General features: G+C 44.6%; 1 protein-coding gene across 1 annotated transcript in view; it reads right to left on the bottom strand.

Moving 5' to 3' along the window:
* Positions 1-25,565, bottom strand: part of KCP (kielin cysteine rich BMP regulator) — a 144,873-nt gene that overhangs the window by 5,448 nt on the left and 113,860 nt on the right. The window contains exons 47-52 of the mRNA XM_077264383.1: positions 17,939-18,041; positions 17,334-17,476; positions 16,747-16,919; positions 4,519-4,630; positions 3,479-3,580; positions 3,161-3,325 (exon numbers count right to left, since the gene is read on the bottom strand). Coding sequence (XP_077120498.1) covers positions 3,161-3,325; positions 3,479-3,580; positions 4,519-4,630; positions 16,747-16,919; positions 17,334-17,476; positions 17,939-18,041 — 798 coding nt within the window. The remainder of the gene's footprint in view (positions 1-3,160; positions 3,326-3,478; positions 3,581-4,518; positions 4,631-16,746; positions 16,920-17,333; positions 17,477-17,938; positions 18,042-25,565) is intronic.

The raw sequence follows: 25,565 nt of genomic DNA, 5'->3' as shown, positions 1-25,565 counted from the left end.
TGGTGTGCTTGATTTTAATGTATCCTTATTTCATGAGTTATTTACAAGTTTCTCTTTGTTTTCAGCCATTGACATGTCGCGGAGGTTAACACATGAGGAGGGGATAGAAATTGTGTTGATGTCTGGTGAACGCAGTACCCGGGTCAGTGCAGCAGATTTCGATGCAAGACAACCTATGCAAGAAAACGGTCACCATTCCTATGTTATTTAGGTGTATCCATATAAATGGCCCACCCAAAAAAGTTTGCGTCATGTTCTGTGTAAACTGAGGGTCCCGTTCCAATTTTTGTTTTGCCCATTCTGCAAATTCAGCGCGCTGATCTGGGTCATCCTCATTGAGATGCTGCAGCAGCTGGATTTTGTAAGGGTGCTATTTGTGAGTAGCTAATATCCGCCGAAGGGATGTTCGACTGATGCCAGATCGGCGTGCTGAATTTGCAGAATGGGCAAAACAAAAATTTGAACAGGACCCTCAGTTTACACAGAACATTATGTTCAGTGATGAGGCAAACTTTTTTGGGTGGGCCATTTATATGGATACACCTAAATAACATGGGAATGGTGACAGTTTTCTTGTGTAGGGTGTCTTGCATTGAAATCTGCTGCAATGACCCATGTACTGCATTCACCAGACATCAACACAATTTATATCCGCTCCTCACATGTTAACCTCTGCGACATGTCAATGGCTGTATACAAAGAGAAACTCGAAAATAACTCATGAAAGAATAAAGTTACATTAAAACCAAGCACACCATTGTTTTTCTTGTGTAATTCTCAATAAGTTTGACGTGTCACATGACCCTCTTCCCATTGGAAAAAATAAAGCTGGATTCAAAATGGCCGACTTCAAAATGGCCGCCATGGTCACCACCCATCTTGAAAAGTTTTCCCCTCTTATATACTAATGCGCCAAAAACAGGAAGTTGATATCACTAACCATTCCCATTTTATTTAGATGTATCCATATACATGGTCCACCCTGTGGAACTAAGTATACGGCACAGATTCAGAAAAAGAGCCAGATGTCAGAAAGAAAAGTCTGAGGTCAGGAAATTGCATGTTATTCATGTTAAACATTAAACTGCATGTTATGTTGACAAAAGCTGAAAACTATAAAAAGTTACATAATACGGCCCTTTTGCGCATAATCTTTTTTTTTTGTAAAAAAAAATATCTTTTACAAAGTTTATTTTCTGCAAAAAAATGGATTCTGATGTAGTGTTAGAGTAATGATAGGTTTTGGCTGTTTTCACACTCTTGCTTAAGGTTGGCCCGTAATCGTCTCTCAGAAAATTGCATATGGAGTCATCATGAGTTGCGTGCCAGGAGTGTGAAGACAGCCACATCCTACAAGTGTGTTAGGATTTTATATATAAGGGCACCTTTCCACTTGCGAGAAACTCGTCCGTGTCTCGCATGTGGAAACCAAGCTCTGGCGCCGACACTTTGGAGCGGAGCTGTGCGGCCGCATAGGAACACATGGAGCTGCGCGCTCTGCTCCAAAGTGCCGGCTCCACAGCTTGGTTTCCACATGCGAGATACGGACGAGTTTCTCGCAAGTGGAAAGGTGCCCTTAAAGTTATCCTAAAGTCCTATAAACCCGATAAGGGGTAGCGTTAGGCAATCAGAAGAAAAATATAGCCACTACTAATATAAAACAAAACAGCATATCATTTACATATTTACATACTGCACATACTCTTGTCCTTGTACAAATCTAAAATAAGGGGTTGTCTACAGTACAATCTCGGCATCAGCCAAGTGAATACATTGGAAAAGAAACACTAAAAAATAATTTGAAGCTAGTGCTCTGCAAAGCCATGGATTGTAATTAAATAATTCTTATTTTATTCCCAATGCTCCCCTGAGTATTCTGTATTTATTTTACTTTCTAAAATTTGTCATACAAAATTCATTATACAGCACCAGAAATTTTGGTCTTTTTATTATCCCCAAGGGGGTGATACTCACAGGATAATTATACAGAGCAGCCTAAATACATGCCTCCTGCTCTGTATAATTAGTTTATGAGCAATGCCCCTTTGGTAGAGATCAGAAAAATTAGTTCTAAATAAAAAGGCACTGTGGGGAAAATTTTATAGCAACAAAAGCTGTATGAGGGTATGTGCACACGTTCAGGAATTTTCGCGTTTTTTCATGATAAAAATGCATAAAAAACACATACATATGAATCCTATCATTTAGAATGCATTCCGCAATTTTTGTGCACATGATGCATTTTTTTTTCCGCAAAAAAAATGCATCGCGGTAAAAAAAAAGCAGCATGTTCATTAATTTTGCGGATTTTTCGCGTTTTTCCCGCTATTTAATGCATTGGGAAAAAACGTGAAAAAAACACGAAAAAAACCCACAAAAAAACGCATGCGGATTTCTGGCAGAAATGTCCGGTTTTTGTCAGGAAATTTCTGCAAGAAATCCTGAACGTGTGCACATACCCTGACTCGGTATTTCAGCGGGAATAAAATAAGAGCAAACACTGGTGGCCACGTTTCAACAGGTTTTTTTTTTCATAACTCAATAGTACTTGTAAAAATAATTAACTTTGTAATATGTCTTATTAGAGGAATCTGCTTATTTCTCCTCCATGACTGGTCATTTCTTAAAATTCTCAATTCATGGGTACAATCTGTATGCACTGAATACAGACTTTCCCATTACTGAGATAGGAGATGATTGTTGGCACTTATAAAGTTCTATGGAAAACCTATAACTGTTCTTTTCATGAGAACTTGCAGCAGAATGCATTTGCCTCTAGCGCCTCCGTCATTCCCTCCCCATAGAATTTTAAAAACACCAACTGTTATCTTCTTTCTCAGTAATATAGGCACCAGTCTTCACTGAATACAGATTTTACCAATGAATTGACAGGAAAGATCAGTCCAGGATCAGAAAGAAACAAATGTGTCTAGTAAGATACATTACAAAGTTGCTTACTTTCATGTGTACTAATGATTTATTACAATTTATAAAACAACGGTTACTCTTTTTGTAGTAGGGTCTCAGCAGACCCTAAATAGCTGCTGTGTGACTAGACCAGAGGGCATATGCCCCTTTGCCACATGGCCCGACCTTCACCTAACCTTCACTAGCTGTGATACTTTCCTTCCTTTTTTGTGCCCAAGTTTAATATACTTACCTTCCAGCTGTTCCCAAAGGCAGCCTCTGATAGAAGTATCTGCCCCCTGCGGTCACGCATATCATCTTGAGGATAGTTGTTGAAATTTCCACATAACCCACATAGATGATCTCGATAAGTTCCTGGAACGCTGACCTCTAAGTGAGAACGTCCATTCCATTGTACCTGATGGATGTGAATCCAAGGAATAATATTAATCAATTATGCCACAATGCAACCTTTACAGACCAATTTCTGGTGTAATTAAGAGCCTAGTAACACATGTACAGTTTGCGCACTGCAATTCCGTCATTATTGTTGGTATGCATGTTTCACTACCTTCACTCCAATGTTACTGTTCAGTAGAATGGTATTTGTTTTCCTCTCAATGTAAATGTATGGCTCTTTTAGGAATGGTAGCTCTACGGTCTGATAATCAACCTGTGAGCACAAACAGACAGTAAGTAAAACCTCAAAACATGTTCATGGAGAAATTATGGCACACGGGCAATGAAAGTATCGGACACATTGCCCTTCATCTGATATACTTAAATAATTTTCCATAAATATATATTTTTTACTTGATGTAAATGCCACTGTATCCAGCATTTCCACCATTCCTGAGATAGGGTCGTCTCTTTCATGTATATAAATCGTCGTATTACCCACTCGGACGTGGTCATTAATTGTTTTCTGTTCCAGCTCACGCCCAGTTGGCCAAAAAAACTAGATTTATATACAGAGAAGGGGGAGGCGTATCTCAGGAACAAAGAGGGACAGGAACAAATTAGATTCAGGAGAATTAAGGCATTTCTATACACACACATATATACAGGGTGGTCCAAAAGTAGGTGGACAGTATGTGTAATAGAGTTATGAAGGTGGAGATTTATCAAACATGGTTTTTGGGGTTCAAAGTTCTCACCACACATTTAGATAAGTTTCTTGGGGGGTCTAGTTTCCAAAATGGGGTCACTTGTGGGGGGTTTCCACTGCTTAGGTACATCAGGGGCTTTGCAAACGCAACATGACGCCCGCATAGGCAGCATCAATAGTAAAAAGTTGGTCACACAGGGTTAATAGCAGCATTAACGGACTATGTTACACCGCAGCATAACGCGGTGTAACGCAGCCATTAACCCTGTGTGAGCGCTGACTGGAGGGGGCACTGACAGAGAGTAGGAAGGGGTGAATTCGCGTCCGGACTGTGCCCGTCTCTGCGGGATTACCATGACAGACAGACAGACAGACAAACAGACGGAAGTGCCCCTTAGACGATTATATATATATATATATATATATATATATATATATATATATATAGATATATATATACACATATATATAGTGACAGGTCCTCTTTAATATTCATTGCTTACCATCACAACCCAGTCCTGAAGGAGCTGCACAACTGCATCACCAATCAACACAGTTACTTCTTTGGTCCATGACACCCCATGTTGACCACGGTTATCATTTGTCACATGGACACTATAAGGACAGAAAAAATGCAACAATCATATATTTCATTAAAATATAGTATGCACATTGACGAGCAAAAGGGTAGCAATGTTTTGGACTTTTGACTTTCAGGCTCCATTTCTCACCATCCAGTACTGCTTTGAACGTGAGACTACCATCAGTTTATAGACAATCATCTTGGCTATCTCATACATAAATTTCACTTGCAACTATTTAGCATATGATTAGTTATGCAGATTCTTGTCAGGTCACTGCATTGTTAATGTTTTGCTCTTGGTGGTGGAAAAATCTTTTTCTTTCTGTATACTACAAAATGCAACCTAGTCTCGCATTCCCTAATAGTCAAGTGTGGAATGGAGGAGCAGCCATGAAGAAGATTTCCAAAGACAAGAGAAACAGCATCATGCAGCTCATCAATAGTGGTCTCTTGGCCAATTAAATTATCAAACTGCATCATGTCATGCCAGTTGCAAGAATATGAAATGAAGTCCGTCCATTCATTCAAAAGCCAAGAGATGGACGTCCAGGCAAAATATAAGTCAACAAGTCGCCTCATCACAAGGTCTATCAGTTCTGGTGCGACAAACAAGGCAGTGGAGGTAGTTTGTATGCTTCGTAATAGTGAGATCACAGACATCAATGCAAGCAGCATGCAACGCACATTTCACAAGTCTGAAATGCTGGACCAAAAAAAGGTGAAGAAGCCATAAAAACATAGGCTTGACTTTGCAAAAAAATACGAAAAGTGGACAGTGGAAGATTGGAAATGAGTGATTTGGAGTAATGAGACGAACGTTAATAGACTAGGTGCTGATAAGCAAATGGGTCTGGAAGAAACAAGGGAACAAGGGGCTAACGGATTGAGAAATTGAAGGCACTGTCAAGTTCGGTGGAGGAAGCCCGATGATATGGGGTTGTTTCACAGCCAAAGGCATTGGATACTTGACCAGGATCGATGGTGGACTCAATGCTGAGCTATATGTGAGTATCCTACAAGATTAGTTACTTCGTACACTCGAGTACTATGGGTATGAAAAGGATGAAATAGTGTTCCAATAGCACAACTACCCAAAGTACATCTTGAGATTGGCGAAGAAACAGTTAAATGACAATGAAGTAGAGGTGCTGGATTGGGCCCCACATTCTGTAGACCTCAACCCAATCAAACACTTTATAGGCAGAGTTAAAGAAAAACATACCCAAGTGAATCGACAGTATGCACCAACTTTGGGAATGTGTAAGGCTATGTGCCCATGTTGCGGATTCGTGTGCGGATTTTTCCGCACCGTTTTTGCAAAATCCGCAGGTAAAACGCACTGCGATTTACCATGGATTTCCTGCGGCTTTTGTGCAGATTTCACCTGCGGTTTTACACCTGCAGATTCCTATTGAGGAGCAGGTGTAAAACGCTGCGGAATCCGCACAAAGAATTGACATGCTGCAGAAAATACAATGCAGCGTTTCCGCACAGTATTTTCCGCACCACGGGCACTGCGGATTTGGTTTTCCATAGGTTTACATGGTACTGTAAACCGCATAGAAAACAGCTGCGAATCCGCAGCAGCCAATCTGCTGCAAATCCACAGCCAAATCCGCAACGTGTGCACATAGCCTAAAAGAGACCTGGGATCAAATTTCGGTCAAGACAGGTTTGAATCTGATCGAGAGCATGCCCAGTAGGATTCAGGCAGTGGTGAAAAACAAAGGTGGATTTACAAAATACTAACAAAATAATACAAATACAAATTTAGATTTTTAGGAGCAAAACAGTAACAATGCAGTAACTAAAGGGATAAGGGGGTGCTCACTGTCTCTTAAGGATGTTGGTGTTCTGTCTCCGCCATCTAATTTGTTGCCTCCAATTATTTGTTTGCATAATCGCAGTTTCTCAGTATACAGTATTGATATATTCATGCCTTTATTCATCTGTAGTGCTTTGGCTCCCTCTAGCGGTCAGAGATATGTTGACTGTTCTATTTTTCTGCTATGTATTTTTTATGTCTGATCCTCCTTTGCAATGCATTATGGTAGCTCAGCCCACATTTCCCTCCAGTTTTCATTCACTTCCTCTAGTTTGCCTTCCAGGGAAGACGCTTACACTTCATTCCCCTTGCGATTGCATTGCCGGTATGTCTTTATGTTTTTTCTCTAGATATTTCTGCTCTATATTAGCCTAGCTTAACCAGTTGCACTCCTAGTTCAGTTACTAGCCTTCTAAATGTAATGCATAATGTTTATCATGTGTAGTATGTATCATTCTATACCATGTACTGATTCCATGTATATCATTGTTCACAGTTTCACCGCATCAATATACCAATACGTTTAATAAAGCACAGACTCAACCACAGTCTCCTTATTGGACCCGGTATAGCGGTTTAGCTGACTGGATAGCTACTTGGGCCTGTCTCATTTAGTGAGGACAGAACAGTGAAACGGCAGCCATCCAACTAGTGGGATTCAAGTCACCGGCTACTCAGAGACTAAATACAGCTACAGCAATCTCTGCACAGCCAAGCACTTTCCCAAGACACCATGTCTCACAAATCGCATAGAACAAGATCTGTTACTTCCGTTTCCTCAAAGACAACATCCATCACCAGCGCGGTTGCCATTGCCCGCGCAAATGCTGAAGCCGCCAAAATACGAGCGAGCTTTGCTGACCAAGAGATGCAACTTAAATTAGAAAAAGCACGCCTAGATGATGAAGAGAGAAGGTCACGCTTAGAGAGAGCACGCATAGATCATGAGAGAGCCGATCAAGAGAGAAGGATGCAGTTAGAAAAGGCACGTGTGGATGCCGCCTTAGAAAGCCTAGCAGCAAAAAGGGAAGCTGCCGCAGCCCTCGCTGAAGCGGAATCGCTAGAAGCCGCGCAAAGCCCCAAGCTGCATAGCCAAAGCAGTACGTCAAGTCTGGAGTTTCCACTACAAGACACACCACAACGCACATCTCAGTATGTTAATGAACTTCCTGATCCAAACTATAACCCTGAACCAGCACCAGAACGAGAATACGACGTCTCCAGCGAAGTGAGCGAGAGTCACCACGAGGCTCAGCTCCAGGACAGAAACAAACTCGAAAACGTGAGACAAAACGACTCTGCTAATGACTACCTTGCCCCTCACCAGGTAACCAACGTGGATCACCCTGCTGACACACCGTACGTCAGACCGAAGCAATACGACACCGGCTGGCGCCACCCTGAGGACACTAACAGGTATGAACGCACCTCACATCACTATCAGGGCGATCCATCACCAGTGTACTCCACCGACAACCGGTTCACAACAGAATTTGCCAAGTTCTTCACACGACGTGAACTGGTTGCCAAGGGACTCATGAAATTCACTGACCAAGCTGAAGGTTACAGAGCTTGGAAAGCTTCCTTCCAAAATGTCATTAGAGACTTGGGGCTACAACACAGGGAAGAGATAGACCTGTTAGTCAAATACCTGGGAGGAGAGTCAGTCAAACACGCAGTAAGGATCAGAGACATTAATATAAACCGCCCTGAGACCGGCCTCAAAGAGATCTGGAAGAGGCTGGATGAGTGTTACGGCTCAGCAGAAGTAATAGAAAGAGCCTTGTTCAAAAGAATCGATGACTTTCCTAAAATTTCTAACAAAGGTCTCCAGAAACTTAGAGAGCTAAGCGACCTACTAAAGGAAGTCCAAGTTGCCAAATACGAGGACGACCTACAGGGACTTGCATTTCTCGACACAGCCAGAGGTGTTAACCCTATAGTCCAGAAGTTGCCCTACAATCTACAGGAGAGGTGGCTCACACATGGTTCCACGTACAAATACAAACACAGTGTTCCATTTCCCCCCTTCTCCGTTTTTGTAGACTTTATACACCAACAAGCGAGAATTAGAAACGATCCCAGCTTTGACTTTGCAATGCCATATGCCACACCGTCACCACCTGCAAATCCACGCAGAACATCTGTGGCAGTACACAAGACTTATGTTTCTTCTCCAGGTTCTAATTACAGGTCTGCTGGCTGCTCCCAATCAGAGACAAAGGTGCAGGACCCTGACAAGCAGTGCCCACTTCATCAGAAGCCTCATCCTCTCCTGAAATGCAGAGCCTTCAGAGGAAAATCTATGCCAGACCGCAGAAGCTTCCTGAAAGAGAACGGTATCTGCTACAAGTGCTGCTCGTCCACAACTCATCTCGCCAAGGACTGCAAGGTCAGTGTAAAATGCACAGAATGTGGCACCACAGACCATAACACTGCTCTACACCCAGGCCCAGCTCCATGGAGTGCACAAAACACGCCAGCTGACAGTGAGCATGGCGGGGAGGAAAGGAACACTGATACAGCTACGCCAGAGATCACTTCACAATGTACCGAGGTCTGCAAAGGGACAATAGACAGTACGTCCTGTTCAAAAATATGCCTTGTCAGAGTATACCCAAAAGGCCATAGAGACCAGGCTGTAAGACTGTATGCTATCTTGGATGATCAAAGTAATCGATCCTTGGCTAGATCAACTTTCTTTGACCTATTCAACATCAAAGGGCCAAGCATTCCCTACTCATTAAAGACATGTGCAGGTACTGTGACAACAGCAGGCAGGAAAGCTACAGACTACCAAATCGAGTCATTAGACGGACAATTCTGCCTACCACTACCTACGATCATCGAATGTAACCAGATCCCAGACAACAGATCTGAAATCCCTACGCCAGATGTAGCAATCCATCACGCTCACTTAAAGCAAATAGCACACCTTATACCAGAACTCGACCATCAGGCCCAGATAATTCTGCTGTTGGGGAGAGATATCCTGCAGGTTCATAAAGTGAGACGTCATATCAATGGACTCCACAATGCTCCCTATGCCCAAAAGCTAGACCTAGGATGGGTCATAATTGGCAACGTATGCTTGGGACACATGCACGCCCCATCTTCTGTGACAAGCATGCTGACAAATACATTGGAGAAAGGACGACCATCTCTGTTTCAACCTTGTAACAATGAGTTCCATGTCAGGGAACTGCCACACAGCATCCAACTGCCCAATCATTTAATAGACTTTACTCACGACAGCAGTATAGTGTCGGGAAGCTATGAGGATCAGTTAGGGTGCACAGTCTTCCAGAGAACTAAACAGGACAACCAAGTGGCAATGTCGGTAGAGGACAAGTTGTTCTTAGAGGTAATGGACAAGGGACTCGTTAAAGATGAGACCAACAGCTGGGTCGCACCTCTTCCCTTCAAAACCCACAGACCACGTCTACCGAACAACAAAAATCAGGCATTACAACGTTTCTCCTCTCTCAAACGTAATCTGCAAAAGAAACCAGAGATGAAAGATCACTTTTTCTCCTTCATGTCAAAGATTTTTGAAAACTGTCACGCAGAACTAGCTCCCACTCTCAAAGACTCTGAAGAATGCTGGTTCCTACCCATGTTCGGAGTATACCACCCTAAGAAACCAGGCCAGATTAGAGTCGTGTTCGATTCCAGTGCCAAATTTAATGATGTCTCCCTAAATGACGTTCTACTAACAGGACCAGACCTCAATAACAAACTGCTGGGAGTACTTATGCGCTTCCGTAAGGATTCCATTGCCTTCATCGCTGACATCCAGCAAATGTTCCATTGTTTCCTTGTGAGAGAGAGAGACAGGAACTTCCTAAGATTCTTCTGGTACAGAGACAATGATCCTACTAAAGAAGTCACAGAGTACCGCATGAGAGTGCACATCTTCGGCAACAGTCCTTCCCCTGCCGTCGCCATTTACGGACTCAAAAGGTCAGCTCAGGAAGGAGAAGCAGAATACGGAGAAGATGTCAGAAGATTCATAGAAAAGGACTTTTATGTCGACGACTGTCTCAAAGCAATGCCTTCAATTGAGACTGCCATCAGTCTTCTCAGGAGAGCCCAGGACATGCTTGCCTGCTCGAACCTTAGGCTTCATAAAATAGCCTCAAACAGCCAAGAACTCATGGAAGCGTTCCCTTCTCAGGACCTATGTAATGGTCTCAGAGACCTGGACCTGGGGTCAGACCCCGCACCAATGCAACGCAGCCTTGGGCTTCTCTGGAATCTACAGTCAGACACTTTCACCTTTCAGGTCAACCAGGAAGAAAGGCCTTTCACACGTAGAGGCGTCCTGTCTACCATCAACAGTCTGTACGATCCCTTGGGTTTCGCAGCTCCTGTTACTATACAAGGCAAGGCCCTACTAAGAGACTTAACTAGGGAAACATCTGACTGGGATGCACCTCTGCCACCTGATAAGAGGATCCAGTGGGAAGAGTGGAAGAACTCGTTAGCGGCACTCTCCAACCTGAATGTGCCAAGACCATACGCCCCTGTGCCATCTACTGAAATACAAAGCCAAAGACTGTACGTATTTGCAGATGCTTCTGTCAAAGCGATTGCCGCTGTTGCCTACCTGAGAACTGTAGATTCCAAATGTCAGTGCCACATTGGTTTCATTATGGGAAAGGCCAAACTCGCACCACAACCAGAGCACACTATACCCAGGTTAGAGCTTTGTGCCGCAGTCCTAGCCATTGAGTTAGCAGAGTTCATCACATCCGAAATGGATATCGACCTGACACAGGCCAAGTTCTACTCGGACAGCAAAGTAGTCCTGGGATATATCCACAACGAAACCAGGCGATTCTACGTTTATGTCAATAACAGAGTGCTACGAATCAGGAGATCAGTTCATCCAAAGCAGTGGCATTACATACCCACAGACCAGAATCCTGCAGATCATGCAACTAGAGCAGTTGACGCAAGTCGACTAGGAAGCACAACGTGGCTGTCAGGACCAAAATTATTGCACATTGAGGAATGTTTTCCAGACACCTTTGAACTAGTAGGAGAGGACTCAGATGTTGAAATCCGCCCTCAGGTGTCTACACTTCATACAATGACCTCTGTCATCCAGCTTGGATCTTGCAGGTTCGACAGATTCTCAAGTTGGAAGTCACTTACTCGAGCTATTACCTGCCTGACTCATATAGCTCGCTCATTCAAGACCACCAGAACTTGTGGCACAGAAAAATGTAAAGGTTGGCATCTTTGTAAAAATACCTATGTTACCTCCGACTTAGAGTTCTCTAGAAATCACATCATCCTCACTGTTCAAAGAGAATCCTACTTTGCAGAAATCCAATGTCTTATCAACAAAGCTCCAATACCAGTGAGCAGCGTATTGAGAAAACTCGACCCATTCATCGACAACAGTGGCCTACTGAGAGTAGGAGGCCGACTCAAAGAAGCTGAGATGGGGTTTGTGGAGAAATTCCCTCTTATACTTCCCGGAAAATGTCATGTTGCCTACCTAATCGTACAACATTACCACAATCTGGTCAAGCACCAAGGAAGACTATTTACTGAAGGAGCCATCAGGTCTGCCGGTGTGTGGATCGTTGGTGCAAAGAGACTCATCAGTAGTGTCATCTACAAATGTATTACCTGCCGTAAGCTTCGTGGTTCGACTCAAACTCAAAAGATGGCTGACCTACCAGCAGATAGACTCAGCCCAGACCCTCCCTTTACCAGCGTTGGTCTCGATGTGTTCGGGCCTTGGTCAGTTGTTACACGTCGTACTAGAGGCGGCCAAGCCAATAGTAAACGTTGGGCAGTCATGTTCACTTGCATGTCAATCAGAGCCGTCCACATAGAGGTCATTGAGTCCCTCGACACGTCAAGCTTCATCAATGCCTTAAGACGCTTTATTGCCATCCGTGGTCCTATCAAGCACATACGCTCAGACAGAGGTACCAACTTCGTCAGTGCAGCAAAGGAATTGGGAATACCTTCAAATCTAGACTATAAGACTCTTGAGAGGTTCCTCAGTGACCAAAGTTGCACATGGTCATTCAACCCACCTCATTCTTCACATATGGGAGGATCTTGGGAGCGAATGATTGGTCTAGTACGGAGAATTCTTGACTCCACTCTTCTTCAAGAAGGGGCAGCGAGGCTCACCCATGAAAGCCTCATCACCTTCATGGCAGAAGCTGCAGCTATAATTAACGCAAGACCCCTGGTTCCAGTTCCTAACGACCCTGAGGAGCCCTTGTTATTGACTCCAGCTACTCTACTTACCCAGAAAACGGGACTGTCCAGTGCCCCTCCAGGAGGATTCGACGCTAAGGACCTCTACAAGCGCCAATGGAGACAGGTACAAAGTCTTGCAAATACTTTCTGGGACAGGTGGCGCAAACAATATTTGTCTACTCTGCAGCCACGTACGAAGTGGCAATCTACTAAACCTAATCTGAACGTAGGTGACCTTGTTCTTGTGAAGGACTGTCAAATTCACCGGAACCAGTGGCCACTTGGTCTAGTTACCGCAACGTTCCCCAGCAAGGATGGCAATGTCCGCAAAGTTGAACTAAGGATGACCAAAGGGAATGAACCTAAGACATTTTCCAGACCGGTATCTGAACTGGTCCTATTGTTGCCTTCGGAAGAAAGGAGTAGTGACATCCGTTGATGTCAGACGGGGAGTGTTCTGTCTCCGCCATCTAATTTGTTGCCTCCAATTATTTGTTTGCATAATCGCAGTTTCTCAGTATACAGTATTGATATATTCATGCCTTTATTCATCTGTAGTGCTTTGGCTCCCTCTAGCGGTCAGAGATATGTTGACTGTTCTATTTTTCTGCTATGTATTTTTTATGTCTGATCCTCCTTTGCAATGCATTATGGTAGCTCAGCCCACATTTCCCTCCAGTTTTCATTCACTTCCTCTAGTTTGCCTTCCAGGGAAGACGCTTACACTTCATTCCCCTTGCGATTGCATTGCCGGTATGTCTTTATGTTTTTTCTCTAGATATTTCTGCTCTATATTAGCCTAGCTTAACCAGTTGCACTCCTAGTTCAGTTACTAGCCTTCTAAATGTAATGCATAATGTTTATCATGTGTAGTATGTATCGTTCTATACCATGTACTGATTCCATGTATATCATTGTTCACAGTTTCACCGCATCAATATACCAATACGTTTAATAAAGCACAGACTCAACCACAGTCTCCTTATTGGACCCCGGTATAGCGGTTTAGCTGACTGGATAGCTACTTGGGCCTGTCTCATTTAGTGAGGACAGAACAGTTGGTGCTCTGAAGAAAATAGCATCAGAAAAATAACAGAGAACTTCGGCACTCAACTGAAGATTTATTGTCATATGAAACATTAGAGGCAAAAAAAATCATAACATGTGAAATGAAATGACCCTTGTGGATACAGATTACTCCAGCAACGTTTCGGCTTAACTAAGCCTTTCTCAAGCGAAATCTGGGGAATATAGGGTCACCACCTGATCGGTTCAGCCTGCGATGACCCTATATTCCCCAAATGTTGCTTGAAAAAGGCTTAGTTAAGCCAAAACGTTGCTGGAATAATCTGTATCCACAAGGGTCATTTCATTTCACATGTTTTGAAATTTTTTGCCTCTGATGTTCCATATGAAAATAAATATTCAGTTGAGTGCTGAAGTTCTCTGTTATTTTTCAGTAACAATGCAGTGACATGACAAGAATCTGCATAACTAATCATATGGTAAATATGTAACACCAAAAGGAACCTAAAATCCCAAAATAACTACACCCAAAGAAAAGGGGATAACTGAGAGCAAGCATAAAGATAAAAACAACTTTTCCTTAATGGACTAAAAGATACATTTTTATTAAACAAATGTAAAATACAATAATAATAATCATATATTAATAACTGAGCAACAGCAGGAGGGGACGCAAGAAACCAGGAACAGGAAAAAGGTGGGAACAGCTGGATATAAAAAACAATTACCGTATATATACTCGAGTATAAGCCAAGATTTTCAGCCCATTTTTTGGGGGGCTGAAAGTGCCCCTCTCGGCTTATACTCGAGTCATGGTCGGCGGGGGGGTCGGCAGGTGAGGGGGAGCGATGACGGTCACATACTCACCTGCTTTTGGCGTGGTCCCTGCATGTCCCATGGTCTCCGGCAGCTTCTTCTTCTGTTCAGCGGTCATGTGGTACCGCTCATTACAGTAATGAATATGGACTCCACTCTCATAAGGGTGGAGCCGCATATTCATTACTGTAATGAGTGGTACCAGCGACCGCTGAACAGAGGAAGAAGCTGCCGACTTCCGGAGACCATCTGTCTGAGAGAAGCTGCCAGGGACCGCGCCGGGAGCAGGTGAGTATTTCATATTCACCTTTCCCGTTCCACCGCCACTCCGTCTTCCGCATCCTCTGCAGTGACTGTTCAGGTCAGAAGGCGCGATGACGTATTAGTGTGCGTGCTGCCCTCTGCCTGAACAGACACTGCGGAGAGATGGGACGCTGAGGTGCAGCGGGCAGCAACGAGAGGTATGTCATTTTTTTTTTTTTTTTTTTATTGCAGCAGCATTACATGTGGCACATTTTTATACGGAGCATCTTATGGGACCATAATGAACTGTATGGAGCATTATATATGGCACATTGTTATATGGAGCATCTTATGGGGCCATAATCAACATTTGTGGAGCATTATACGGGGCATATTTTAATATGGAGCATCTTATGGGGCCCATCATAAATTTTATGGAGCATTATAAGGGGCTCCTGATTCAATATGGATATTCAAAAACACTTAACCTACTTATGTCTCAATTAATTTTACTTTTATTGGTATCTATTTTTATTTTTGACATTTACCGGTAGCTGCTGCATTTCCCACCCTAGGCTTATACTCGAGTCATTAAGTTTTCCCAGTTTTTTGTGGCAAAATTAGGGGTCTCGGCTTATACTCGGGTCGGCTTATACTCGAGTATATACAGTAATTGATATTACATATATCTCAATTGAATAGTCCTGGGAAATACTAAATGCACATAAACACACAACATCCAAAATATTTGTAAAGAGCAAGTGCTTGTAAATGCTGTGGACCACCGAACTGGGTTTCAAATAACATCCCTGTATCTAAGATAATGACACAATGTGTCATATATGCCAGACCACAGTTAAAGTGCTGATAATAAGTCCAGGCATTAGCAGTGTATACTGATCAAATTAAACATTGCATATTTACCACAAAGTGTAGATATCCAGGTGCCCAACACACCTGACACGCGTTTCGCTCAGAAAGCTTCGTTGTGCATTTAGCATTTAGTGCATTTTAACATATGATTATTATTATTGTATTTTACATATGGTAAATAGTTGCAAGTCAGTGGCGGAAATAAGTATTTGATCCCTTGCTGATTTTGCAGATTTTGTAAGTATGCTCACTGACAAAGACATGAACAGTCTATAATTTTAAGGATAGGTTAATTTTAACATTGAGAGATAGAATATCACAAATGAAATCGAGAAAATCACATCGTATAAATTACATAAATTTATGTGCATTTTGCAGTGAGAAATAAGTATTTTCAAGGGAGCAAATACTTATTGCCCCCACCGTAACTTTTGAAATCATAATTGTCATAAGTGAAAAAATGTATCTATTAGAAATTATCGAATCTGCCGAGATTTGAGTTAACCAAATCATGTGGAATTTACAAGAAAATTCAATTTGCATCAAAGTTATTCAGTGCAAATTGAGGTAGGATATAAAAAAAAATCAATAAATTACTACTGAGCTCACCGCTCACATGTCCTCCCCAGTCGATTTGCCCGTTCTCCGTGCCTCTTCTTTTCCCCTTCTGCAGTTGCGCATATCTTTTGACCAAGACCTATTCAGCACCACTGGCGACGCATGTCGGTGCGACAGCATGGTGCACATTAACATTAAAGGTCTGGTCCAGCCAGAAGCACTGTCCCATAGTGAAGCAAGCCAAGGTAGATGCACGAGACCAAGAAGGTGAAAAGAAGTGGTGCTAAGGGGGCGGTGGGACAGGTGAGTGAAGGAGAATTATCATGTTCTTTTTAAACTTCTACCGGCCTTCTACGTTTTAGTAAAATAGTGTCAAGAGCTTTTTGCTATTTTGGTGAATTTGCGCAGAGCGAACTGCAATGAATTTGTATTTTATGAGAATACACATAATTGTAAGGATGAGAATTCAACTTCACTCAAACAGATACTCTCATCTCCAGAGTCTAGTTTCTCTAGTATCTATCTGTATTTGACTAGCCCAAACAATCTCCATCTTGAACGAAAACTATGACTGACCTGAAGTCTCCACCTTCACAGTCTTCACTCAAGACATAGGTACAGCTACCTTGGAAGTGGTACATCTTGCCATCAAAGGTCCTATAATGTGGGTCTCCAAAGGCAATACAGGTGGCTGGGCGAGGGATGCAGTGTGGGCAGCACATGCCAGGTATCAGGGCTGGAGTCTCATCCTGAAGAAGAGAAATCCAACTGTGCTATCCAAAACATGCAGTGTATGTCTAGCTTTACTATCATCCGACTAATGTTAGTAGACAGAAATCGGTTTCCTCAGTGATGTAAAGTGAGAACAGAGAAATGCAAATAAAGTTTTCATCATTTTTCTACCATTTACAGAGAAGAATAAACTCGTTATTTGGATGACATGACTATGAGCAGGCTATATAAGTTGACGTCCATTCATTATTTTTCATATTGAATCCTATTTCTATCTAAATATGAATTGAAATATATTGTGGCACTTGATGTAAAGGATGGGCAGGCTGAATCTGTCACTTTTATGTTAAGTCTAATTCAGATAAGCCATGTAGTAGTTTTTTAAGACAAACAATATATTCTTTTTAATGAGAAGCAGAGTTAGCACTCACAGCGGTACAGGAAACTTGCGGACACCTCTCACTATGGCAGTGCACCTCTCCAGAAACACAGGTACAGGCTGTACATTCATCCACCTGCCAATGCTCATTGGAAAGATATCTCTGGCCTTGATACCAACAGGCTACAGCAGGAGCTGTCAGAAGATGATAATAAGTTAGTATTAGTTTTCCATTAAACATGTAACTATTGTATATGCACAATCTCTCCTGATGTTGCGTGCTGTGTGTTTATTTGGAATGAAGCTGGACTAAGCGAGAGCAGAATTCTTTGTTTGATTCATGTTCTTGCAATGCCTAGGGGCCTCTTGTTTGAATGTTATGGTGTGACATTTTTTCGGCCATGATGACCGACTCCCTCTACCTCCTCTATGATGTCCATATGATGACCTAATGAGGTATTGGCGCAGAGCCTGTTGTAGTTAAAAAAGTTATTCACAAATCCATATTTTATGGTGGGTGTACAGGCTGCAATTTCCAGTTCATGGGTTTCCTAACCTGAACTAAAAGGCTCATAGACATATACAGTATAAAAAATACAGACCTGTTATTCTAGCCATATACAGAGAAAAAAGACCTTGTGTAAAAATCGTTCTCACCCTGACAAACATGGCAGCATGTGCCTGGCGTCCTGACTTTTAGCTCCCCTTGCTGGCACTGAATGGGGGGACATTCTTGTATTTGACAGTCGACATGTCCCAGCTGTGAAAAAAAATGGCCACATTATTCATGGGTAACTAATTAATGTATCAATGTTCTTAAGAGTGCTGATGCTAGGTCTAGGTTTATTATTTGGATCCTTTACAACAGGTCCGCAGGCCATTTACGGTCCGTGATGACCTCTTTTCTGGCTCCCAGGCAGATTCCAGGGAACCCCAGTGCTTGGACCAGCCGCTGAGTTTTGCCTGCTGCTCGTGTATGTAGTATCCACTCCTGAATGCTGCAGCGTGTGCAATGAAAGATTATGTCCAGACACTTGCCAGTGCCAACGTCAGAATGTACTCTATGGGTGGAATTAGAGCACAATGTGCTCCCATCACACAGAAGAAGACCGCAGCAGCAGCCCCAGCATCTCCTGTGATGACTATATCTCAGACCCGACGTCTCCTACGATGGCTGTGCCACAAACCGAACATCTCCTGTGATGTCTATACCATCAAACTTATTGAGAATTTCACAAGAAAAACAATGGTGTGCTTGGTTTTAACAAAACTTTATTCTTTCATGAGTTATTTACAAGTTTCTCTTTGTCTACAGCCATTGACATGTCGCAGAGGTTAACACGTGAGGAGCAGATAGAAATTGTGTTGATGTCTGATGTCTGGTGAATGCAGTACCCGGGTCATTGCAGCAGATTTCAATGCAAGACACCCTACACAAGAAAACTGTCACCATTCCCATGTTAATTAAGTGTATCTATATAAATGGCCCACCCAAAAAAGTTTGCCTCATCACTGAACGTAATGTTCTATGTTTTATCTGAGGGTCCTGTTCAAATTTTTGCTTTGCCCATTCTGCAAATTCAGCGCAACAATCTGACATCAGTCGAATATCACTTCGGCGGATATTAGCTACTCCCAAATCGCACCCTTACAAAATCCAGCTGCTGCAGCATCTCAACGAGGATGACCCAGATCGGCGCGCTGAATCTGCAGAATGGGCAAAACAGAAATTGGAACAGGACCCTCAGTTTACACAGAACATTATGTTCAGTGATGAGGCAAACTTTTTTGGGTGAGCCATTTTTATGGATGCACCTTAATAACATGGGAATGGTGACAGTTTTCTTGCGTAGGATGTCTTGCATTGAAATTTGCTGCAATGACCCGGGTACTCAACACAATTTCTATCCGTTCCTCACGTGTTAACCTCTGTGACATGTCAGTGGCTGTAAACAAAGAGAAACTTGTAAATAACTCATGAAAGAATAAAGTTACATTAAAACCAAGCACACCATTGCTTTTCTTTTGCAATTCTCAATAATTTTGATGTGTCACATGACCCTCTTCCCATTAGAAAAAATAAAGTTGGATCCAAAATGGCAAACTTCAAAATGGCTGCCATGGTCACCGAAAAGTTTTCCGTCTCCCTTATACTAATGTGCCACAAACAGGAAGTTGGTATCACCAACCATTCCCATTTTATTTAGGTGTATCCATACACATGGCCCACCCTGTATATAATACAGCCCCATGTCTCCTGTGATGTATATAAAGCAGCCCCAGCATCTAGTATGATGTATGTATTGTAGCCTCAGAGTCTCCTGAGATGTCTATACTGCAGGTGCATGCCTCCAGTGATGTCTATACCACAGCCCCAGCATCTCCTGTGATGAATATACCACAGCCCCATGTCTCCTGTGATGTATATACCACATCCCCATGTCTCCTGTGATGTATATACCACAGCCTCATGTCTCCTGTGATGTATCTATTGCAGCCCCGGCATCTCCTGTTGATGTTTATGTCAAAGCCCCATGTCTCCTGTGATGTCTATACTGCAGCCCCACCATCTCCTGTGATGTCTATACCGCAGCCTCCATGTCTTCTGTGATGTATATACCGCAGCCCCAGCATCTCCTGTGATGTATATGCAGCGCCCCAGAGTCCTGGTGGTTGCAGTATTGTCACTCTTCCACCGGGGTAGTGATGGTACGTCTGATGGTACTAAAGGAGTTCACCTGACCAGGTATCACAGCCACACACTATACTTCACACTCCAACCACCAGGAGGAGCAAAGAGTTCTATCTATTAGGCCACTCCTCACACTCGGGTAAAACTGGGGGTTGGATAGGAAGTTAGGGAGAAAGCTGCTGGGTGAGACCCAGGAATGACCTGTCAGGCAGACAGGGAGAGAAGGAGGAACATCTGAGCTGCAGACAGAGGTCCCTGTCAGGGGTGGGATCCTGGCAGAGACTTAGCACGAGATAGAACGTTACGGAGCTGCGCCTGCACCCCATTGCGGCAGCATCCTAAGAAAGGACAAGAAGCAAAGTATATTGTGGAGAATGAGAAAGGAGATCACAGCACAAGGAGATAACACCGGGAGGAGTTCTGCCTTAAGATCGGCAACATCCTTCTGAGGCGCGTAGCCGGTGGCCGGAACACCGAGGGAGTAATAGGCTCTACGCATTACTTCAAACTATGGCAGGACAGTTAATTCCAAGTTGGCTGCCCAACCTTTAACCTAATGAAGACAACGGAGGCAAATTGTGGGAGAGGGGCGTCTCTGGGGTCCCTATAAAATAGCTCCAGGCCTACCCCGTCATACGGGTCGTCCTATCCATACCATCTGGGGGACGGAGAGAGAGAATATCAGAAACATACATGACAGTTGTTATGACTATCCCATGGTGCTCAGCAGGGAAGTACTACAACACACAGGTGCTAGTAGGAAGTCTACTGATTTCCACCTGCAAAGGGAACTCTGGATGTGCCTTCAGACTGGCCGGATTCAGCCAGCCCTGTTAGCAGTGCTCTGGATTGTGGATGCTGAAGTCTACAGTAAAAGGTAAAGAGACTGCAACCTTGTGTCCTCGTTATTTACTGCGACCTACACCATCATCATTTACCTTACTGGGAAGCCCTGGGGATATACTTCACCTGTGGGAAGGTATTCCATCTAGCTGCCATAACATCACCCCAGTGGACCCCTAAGCAGCGTTGGTCACCCTGACCGAACACCACAGGTGGCGTCACGAACACTTGACAAACTACATCCTTTAATTGGGCGCCCCTTAGCAGGGCCACGGACCGGGTCGGGCCACCGTGACATCCCCAGAACTGAGACAGAGGGACCCGGTACCGAGTACCCCACTGCCCTGCGCATGGGGGCGATCCATATATACTGCAAACTTCACGTCTCCTATGATGTCTATACCACAGTATCATGTCTCCTGTGATGTCTATACTGCAGCCCCTGGGTCTCTTGTGATGTCTATAGCGCAACCTATTGTCTCCCTTGATGTATGTACCACAGCCCCATGTCTCCTGTGATGTATATACACCAGCCCCGTGTCTCCTTTGTGATGTATATACAATAGTCTGTGTCTCCTATGTGATGTATGTTCAGAAATCTCATTGTGTCTCCTATGTGATGTGTATGGCAGACTCATTGTCTCATATTTGATGCATGTATAGCAGTCTTGGTGTCTCCTATGTGATATATACAGCTCTGTGTCTCCTGTGTGATGTGCATACGGCAGGCTCGGTGTCTCCTATGTTGTATATACAACAGTCTCGGTGTCTCCTATGTATTGTATATTCAGCAGTCTCAGAGTCTCTTTTATGATGTATATGGCAGTCTCAGTGTCTCGTATGTGATGTGTTAAGCTCTCACTTTTTCTCCTATCTGATGATAATAAAGTACCGTATATACTCGAGTATAAGCCGAGATTTTCAGCCCAAATTTTTGGTCTGAAAGTGCCCCCTCGGCTTATACTCGAGTCATGATCGGTGGTGGGGTCGGCGGGTGAGCACTTTCATATACTCACCTGCTTCCGGGGCTCCTGGCGCCCCCCCTGCACGTCCCACTGTCTCCGGGTGCCGCAGCCTCTTCCCCTGAGCGGTCACGTGGGACCGCTCATTAGAGAAATGAATAGGCTGCTCCACCTCCCATAGGGGCGGAGCCGCATAATTCATTTCTCTAATGAAGCGGTGCCGGTGACCGCTGATAGAGAAAGAGGCTGCGGCACCGAAGACAGGCAGGGGGAAGGAGCGGGACGCCGGGAGCAGGTAAGTATGTCATATTCACCTGTCCGCGTTCCACACGCCGGGCGTCGCGCCATCTTCCCGGCGTCTCTCTGCACTGACTGTTCAGGCAGAGGGCGCGATGACGCATATAGTGTGCGCGCCGCCCTCTGCCTGATCAGTCAGTGCGGAGAGACGCCGGGAAGATGGCGCCGAGGAGCTGCAAGCAAGAGAGGTGAGTATGTGTTTTTTTTTTTTTTTTTATTGCAGCAGCAGCAGCACAGATTTATGTGGAGTATCTATGGGGCAATGGTGCAGAGCACTATATGGCAGAGCTATGGGGCAACGATGCAGAGCATTATATGGCACAGCTATGGGGCAACGGTGCAGAGCACTATATGGCACAGCTATGGGGCAACGGTGCAGAGCACTATATGGCACAGCTATGGGGCAACGGTGCAGAGCACTATATGGCACAGCTATGGGGCAACGTTGCAGAGCACTATATGGCACAGCTATGAGGCAACTGTGCAGAGCACTATATGGCAGAGCTATGGGGCAACGGTGCAGAGCACTATATGGCACAGCTATGGGGCAACGGTGCAGAGCACTATATGGCAGAGCTATGGGGCAACGGTGCAGAGCACTATATGGCACAGCTATGAGGCAACTGTGCAGAGCACTATATGGCAGAGCTATGGGGCAACGGTGCAGAGCATTATATGGCACAGCTATGGGGCAACGGTGCAGAGCACTATATGGCAGAGCTATGGGGCAATGGTGCAGAGCACTATATGGCACAGCTATGGGGCAACGGTGCAGAGCACTATATGGCACAGCTATGGGGCAACGGTGCAGAGCACTCTATGGCACAGCTATGGGGCAACGGTGCAGAGCACTATATGGCTCAGCTATGGGGCAACGGTGCAGAGAACTATATGGCACAGCTATGAGGCAACTGTGCAGAGCACTATATGGCAGAGCTATGGGGCAACGGTGCAGAGCACTATATGGCACAGCTATGAGGCAACTGTGCAGAGCACTATATGGCAGAGCTATGGGGCAACGGTGCAGAGCACTATATGGCACAGCTATGGGGCAATGGTGCAGAGCACTATATGGCACAGCTATGGGGCAACGGTGCAGAGCATTATATGGCACAGCTATGGGGCAACGGTGCAGAGCACTATATGGCAGAGCTATGGGGCAACGGTGCAGAGCACTATATGGCAGAGCTATGGGGCAACGGTGCAGAGCACTATATGGCACAGCTATGAGGCAACTGTGCAGAGCACTATATGGCAGAGCTATGGGGCAACGGTGCAGAGCATTATATGGCACAGCTATGGGGCAACGGTGCAGAGCACTATATGGCAGAGCTATGGGGCAATGGTGCAGAGCACTATATGGCACAGCTATGGGGCAACGGTGCAGAGCACTATATGGCACAGCTATGGGGCAACGGTGCAGAGCACTATATGGCACAGCTATGGGGCAACGGTGCAGAGCACTATATGGCACAGCTATGGGGCAACGTTGCAGAGCACTATATGGCACAGCTATGAGGCAACTGTGCAGAGCACTATATGGCAGAGCTATGGGGCAACGGTGCAGAGCACTATATGGCACAGCTATGGGGCAACGGTGCAGAGCACTATATGGCAGAGCTATGGGGCAACGGTGCAGAGCACTATATGGCACAGCTATGAGGCAACTGTGCAGAGCACTATATGGCAGAGCTATGGGGCATTGGTGCAGAGCACTATATGGCACAGCTATGGGGCAACGGTGCAGAGCACTATATGGCAGAGCTATGGGGCAATGGTGCAGAGCATTATATGGCACAGCTATGGGGCAACGGTGCAGAGCACTATATGGCACAGCTATGGGGCAACGGTGCAGAGCACTATATGGCACAGCTATGGGGCAACGGTGCAGAGCACTATATGGCACAGCTATGAGGCAACTGTGCAGAGCACTATATGGCAGAGCTATGGGGCAACGGTGCAGAGCACTATATGGCACAGCTATGGGGCAACGGTGCAGAGCACTATATGGCACAGCTATGGGGCAACGGTGCAGAGCACTATATGGCACAGCTATGAGGCAACTGTGCAGAGCACTATATGGCAGAGCTATGGGGCAACGGTGCAGAGCACTATATGGCACAGCTATGAGGCAACTGTGCAGAGCACTATATGGCACAGCTATGGGGCAACGGTGCAGAGCACTATATGGCACAGCTATGGGGCAACGGTGCAGAGCACTATATGGCACAGCTATGGGGCAACGGTGCAGAGCACTATATGGCACAGCTATGGGGCAACGGTGCAGAGCATTATATGGCACAGCTATGGGGCAACGGTGCAGAGCACTATATGGCACAGCTATGGGGCAACGGTGCAGAGCACTATATGGCACAGCTATGGGGCAACGGTGCAGAGCACTATATGGCACAGCTATGGGGCAACGGTGCAGAGCACTATATGGCACAGCTATGGGGCAACGGTGCAGAGCACTATATGGCACAGCTATGAGGCAACTGTGCAGAGCACTATATGGCAGAGCTATGGGGCAACGGTGCAGAGCACTATATGGCACAGCTATGAGGCAACTGTGCAGAGCACTATATGGCACAGCTATGGGGCAACGGTGCAGAGCACAATGTGGCACAGCTATGGGGCAATGGTGCAGAGCACTATATGGCACAGCTATGGGGCAACGGTGCAGAGCATTATATGGCACAGCTATGGGGCAATGGTGCAGAGCACTATATGGCACAGCTATGGGGCAATGGTGCAGAGCACTATATGGCACAGCTATGGGGCAACGGTGCAGAGCATTATATATATGGCACAGCTATCCATGGGGCAACGGTGCAGAGCATTGTATATATGGCACACCTTTATGTGGAGCATCTATGGGGCCATAATGAATGGTATGGAGTATCTATTTCTAATTTTGAAATTCACCGGTAGCTGCTGCATTTTCCACCCTAGGCTTATACTCGAGTCAATAAGTTTTCCCAGTTTTTTGTGGCAAAATTAGGGGGGTCGGCTTATACTCGGGTCGGCTTATACTCGAGTATATACGGTAGTCTTGTTGTCTCCTATGTGATGTATACTGCAGACCTCTCACTGCTTGAGTTCTATAAATGTAATGTGAGCAGTGATGAATTTCCTACTGTGAGGAGACCAACAGTGTAATATACATCTGTGTTCGGTATGACTTACTGCTGCGAGTTCTTTACAAAACTTATCATCGCAAAGTGCTGCCAGCTCTACAGACCGACGCAAAACTGGAAAATCAGTTACAAGTAGCAACCTCATCAATAACACCTAACTTCACAGCCGCACGAAAGAGAAGCAGCTCCAACGATCACATTAGTGGTGAGTTAATTAAATGTCTGACCAAATATGGCGTGTAATTTTCCAATTGATAATTTTGTACAGCCCCTGAAAGATAGAATAAATATCCAAATGGCAGAAAAAGGTTCCCCATTCCTGAAAAAATTATTTGTTCCGCATGTGTCAATGA

This window comes from Ranitomeya variabilis, chromosome 5 (assembly GCF_051348905.1).
Source record: "Ranitomeya variabilis isolate aRanVar5 chromosome 5, aRanVar5.hap1, whole genome shotgun sequence".
Lineage (NCBI taxonomy): Eukaryota > Metazoa > Chordata > Amphibia > Anura > Dendrobatidae > Ranitomeya > Ranitomeya variabilis.
Note: the sequence above shows the minus strand (reverse complement) of the source record. Positions and strands in the feature narration are given on the sequence as shown.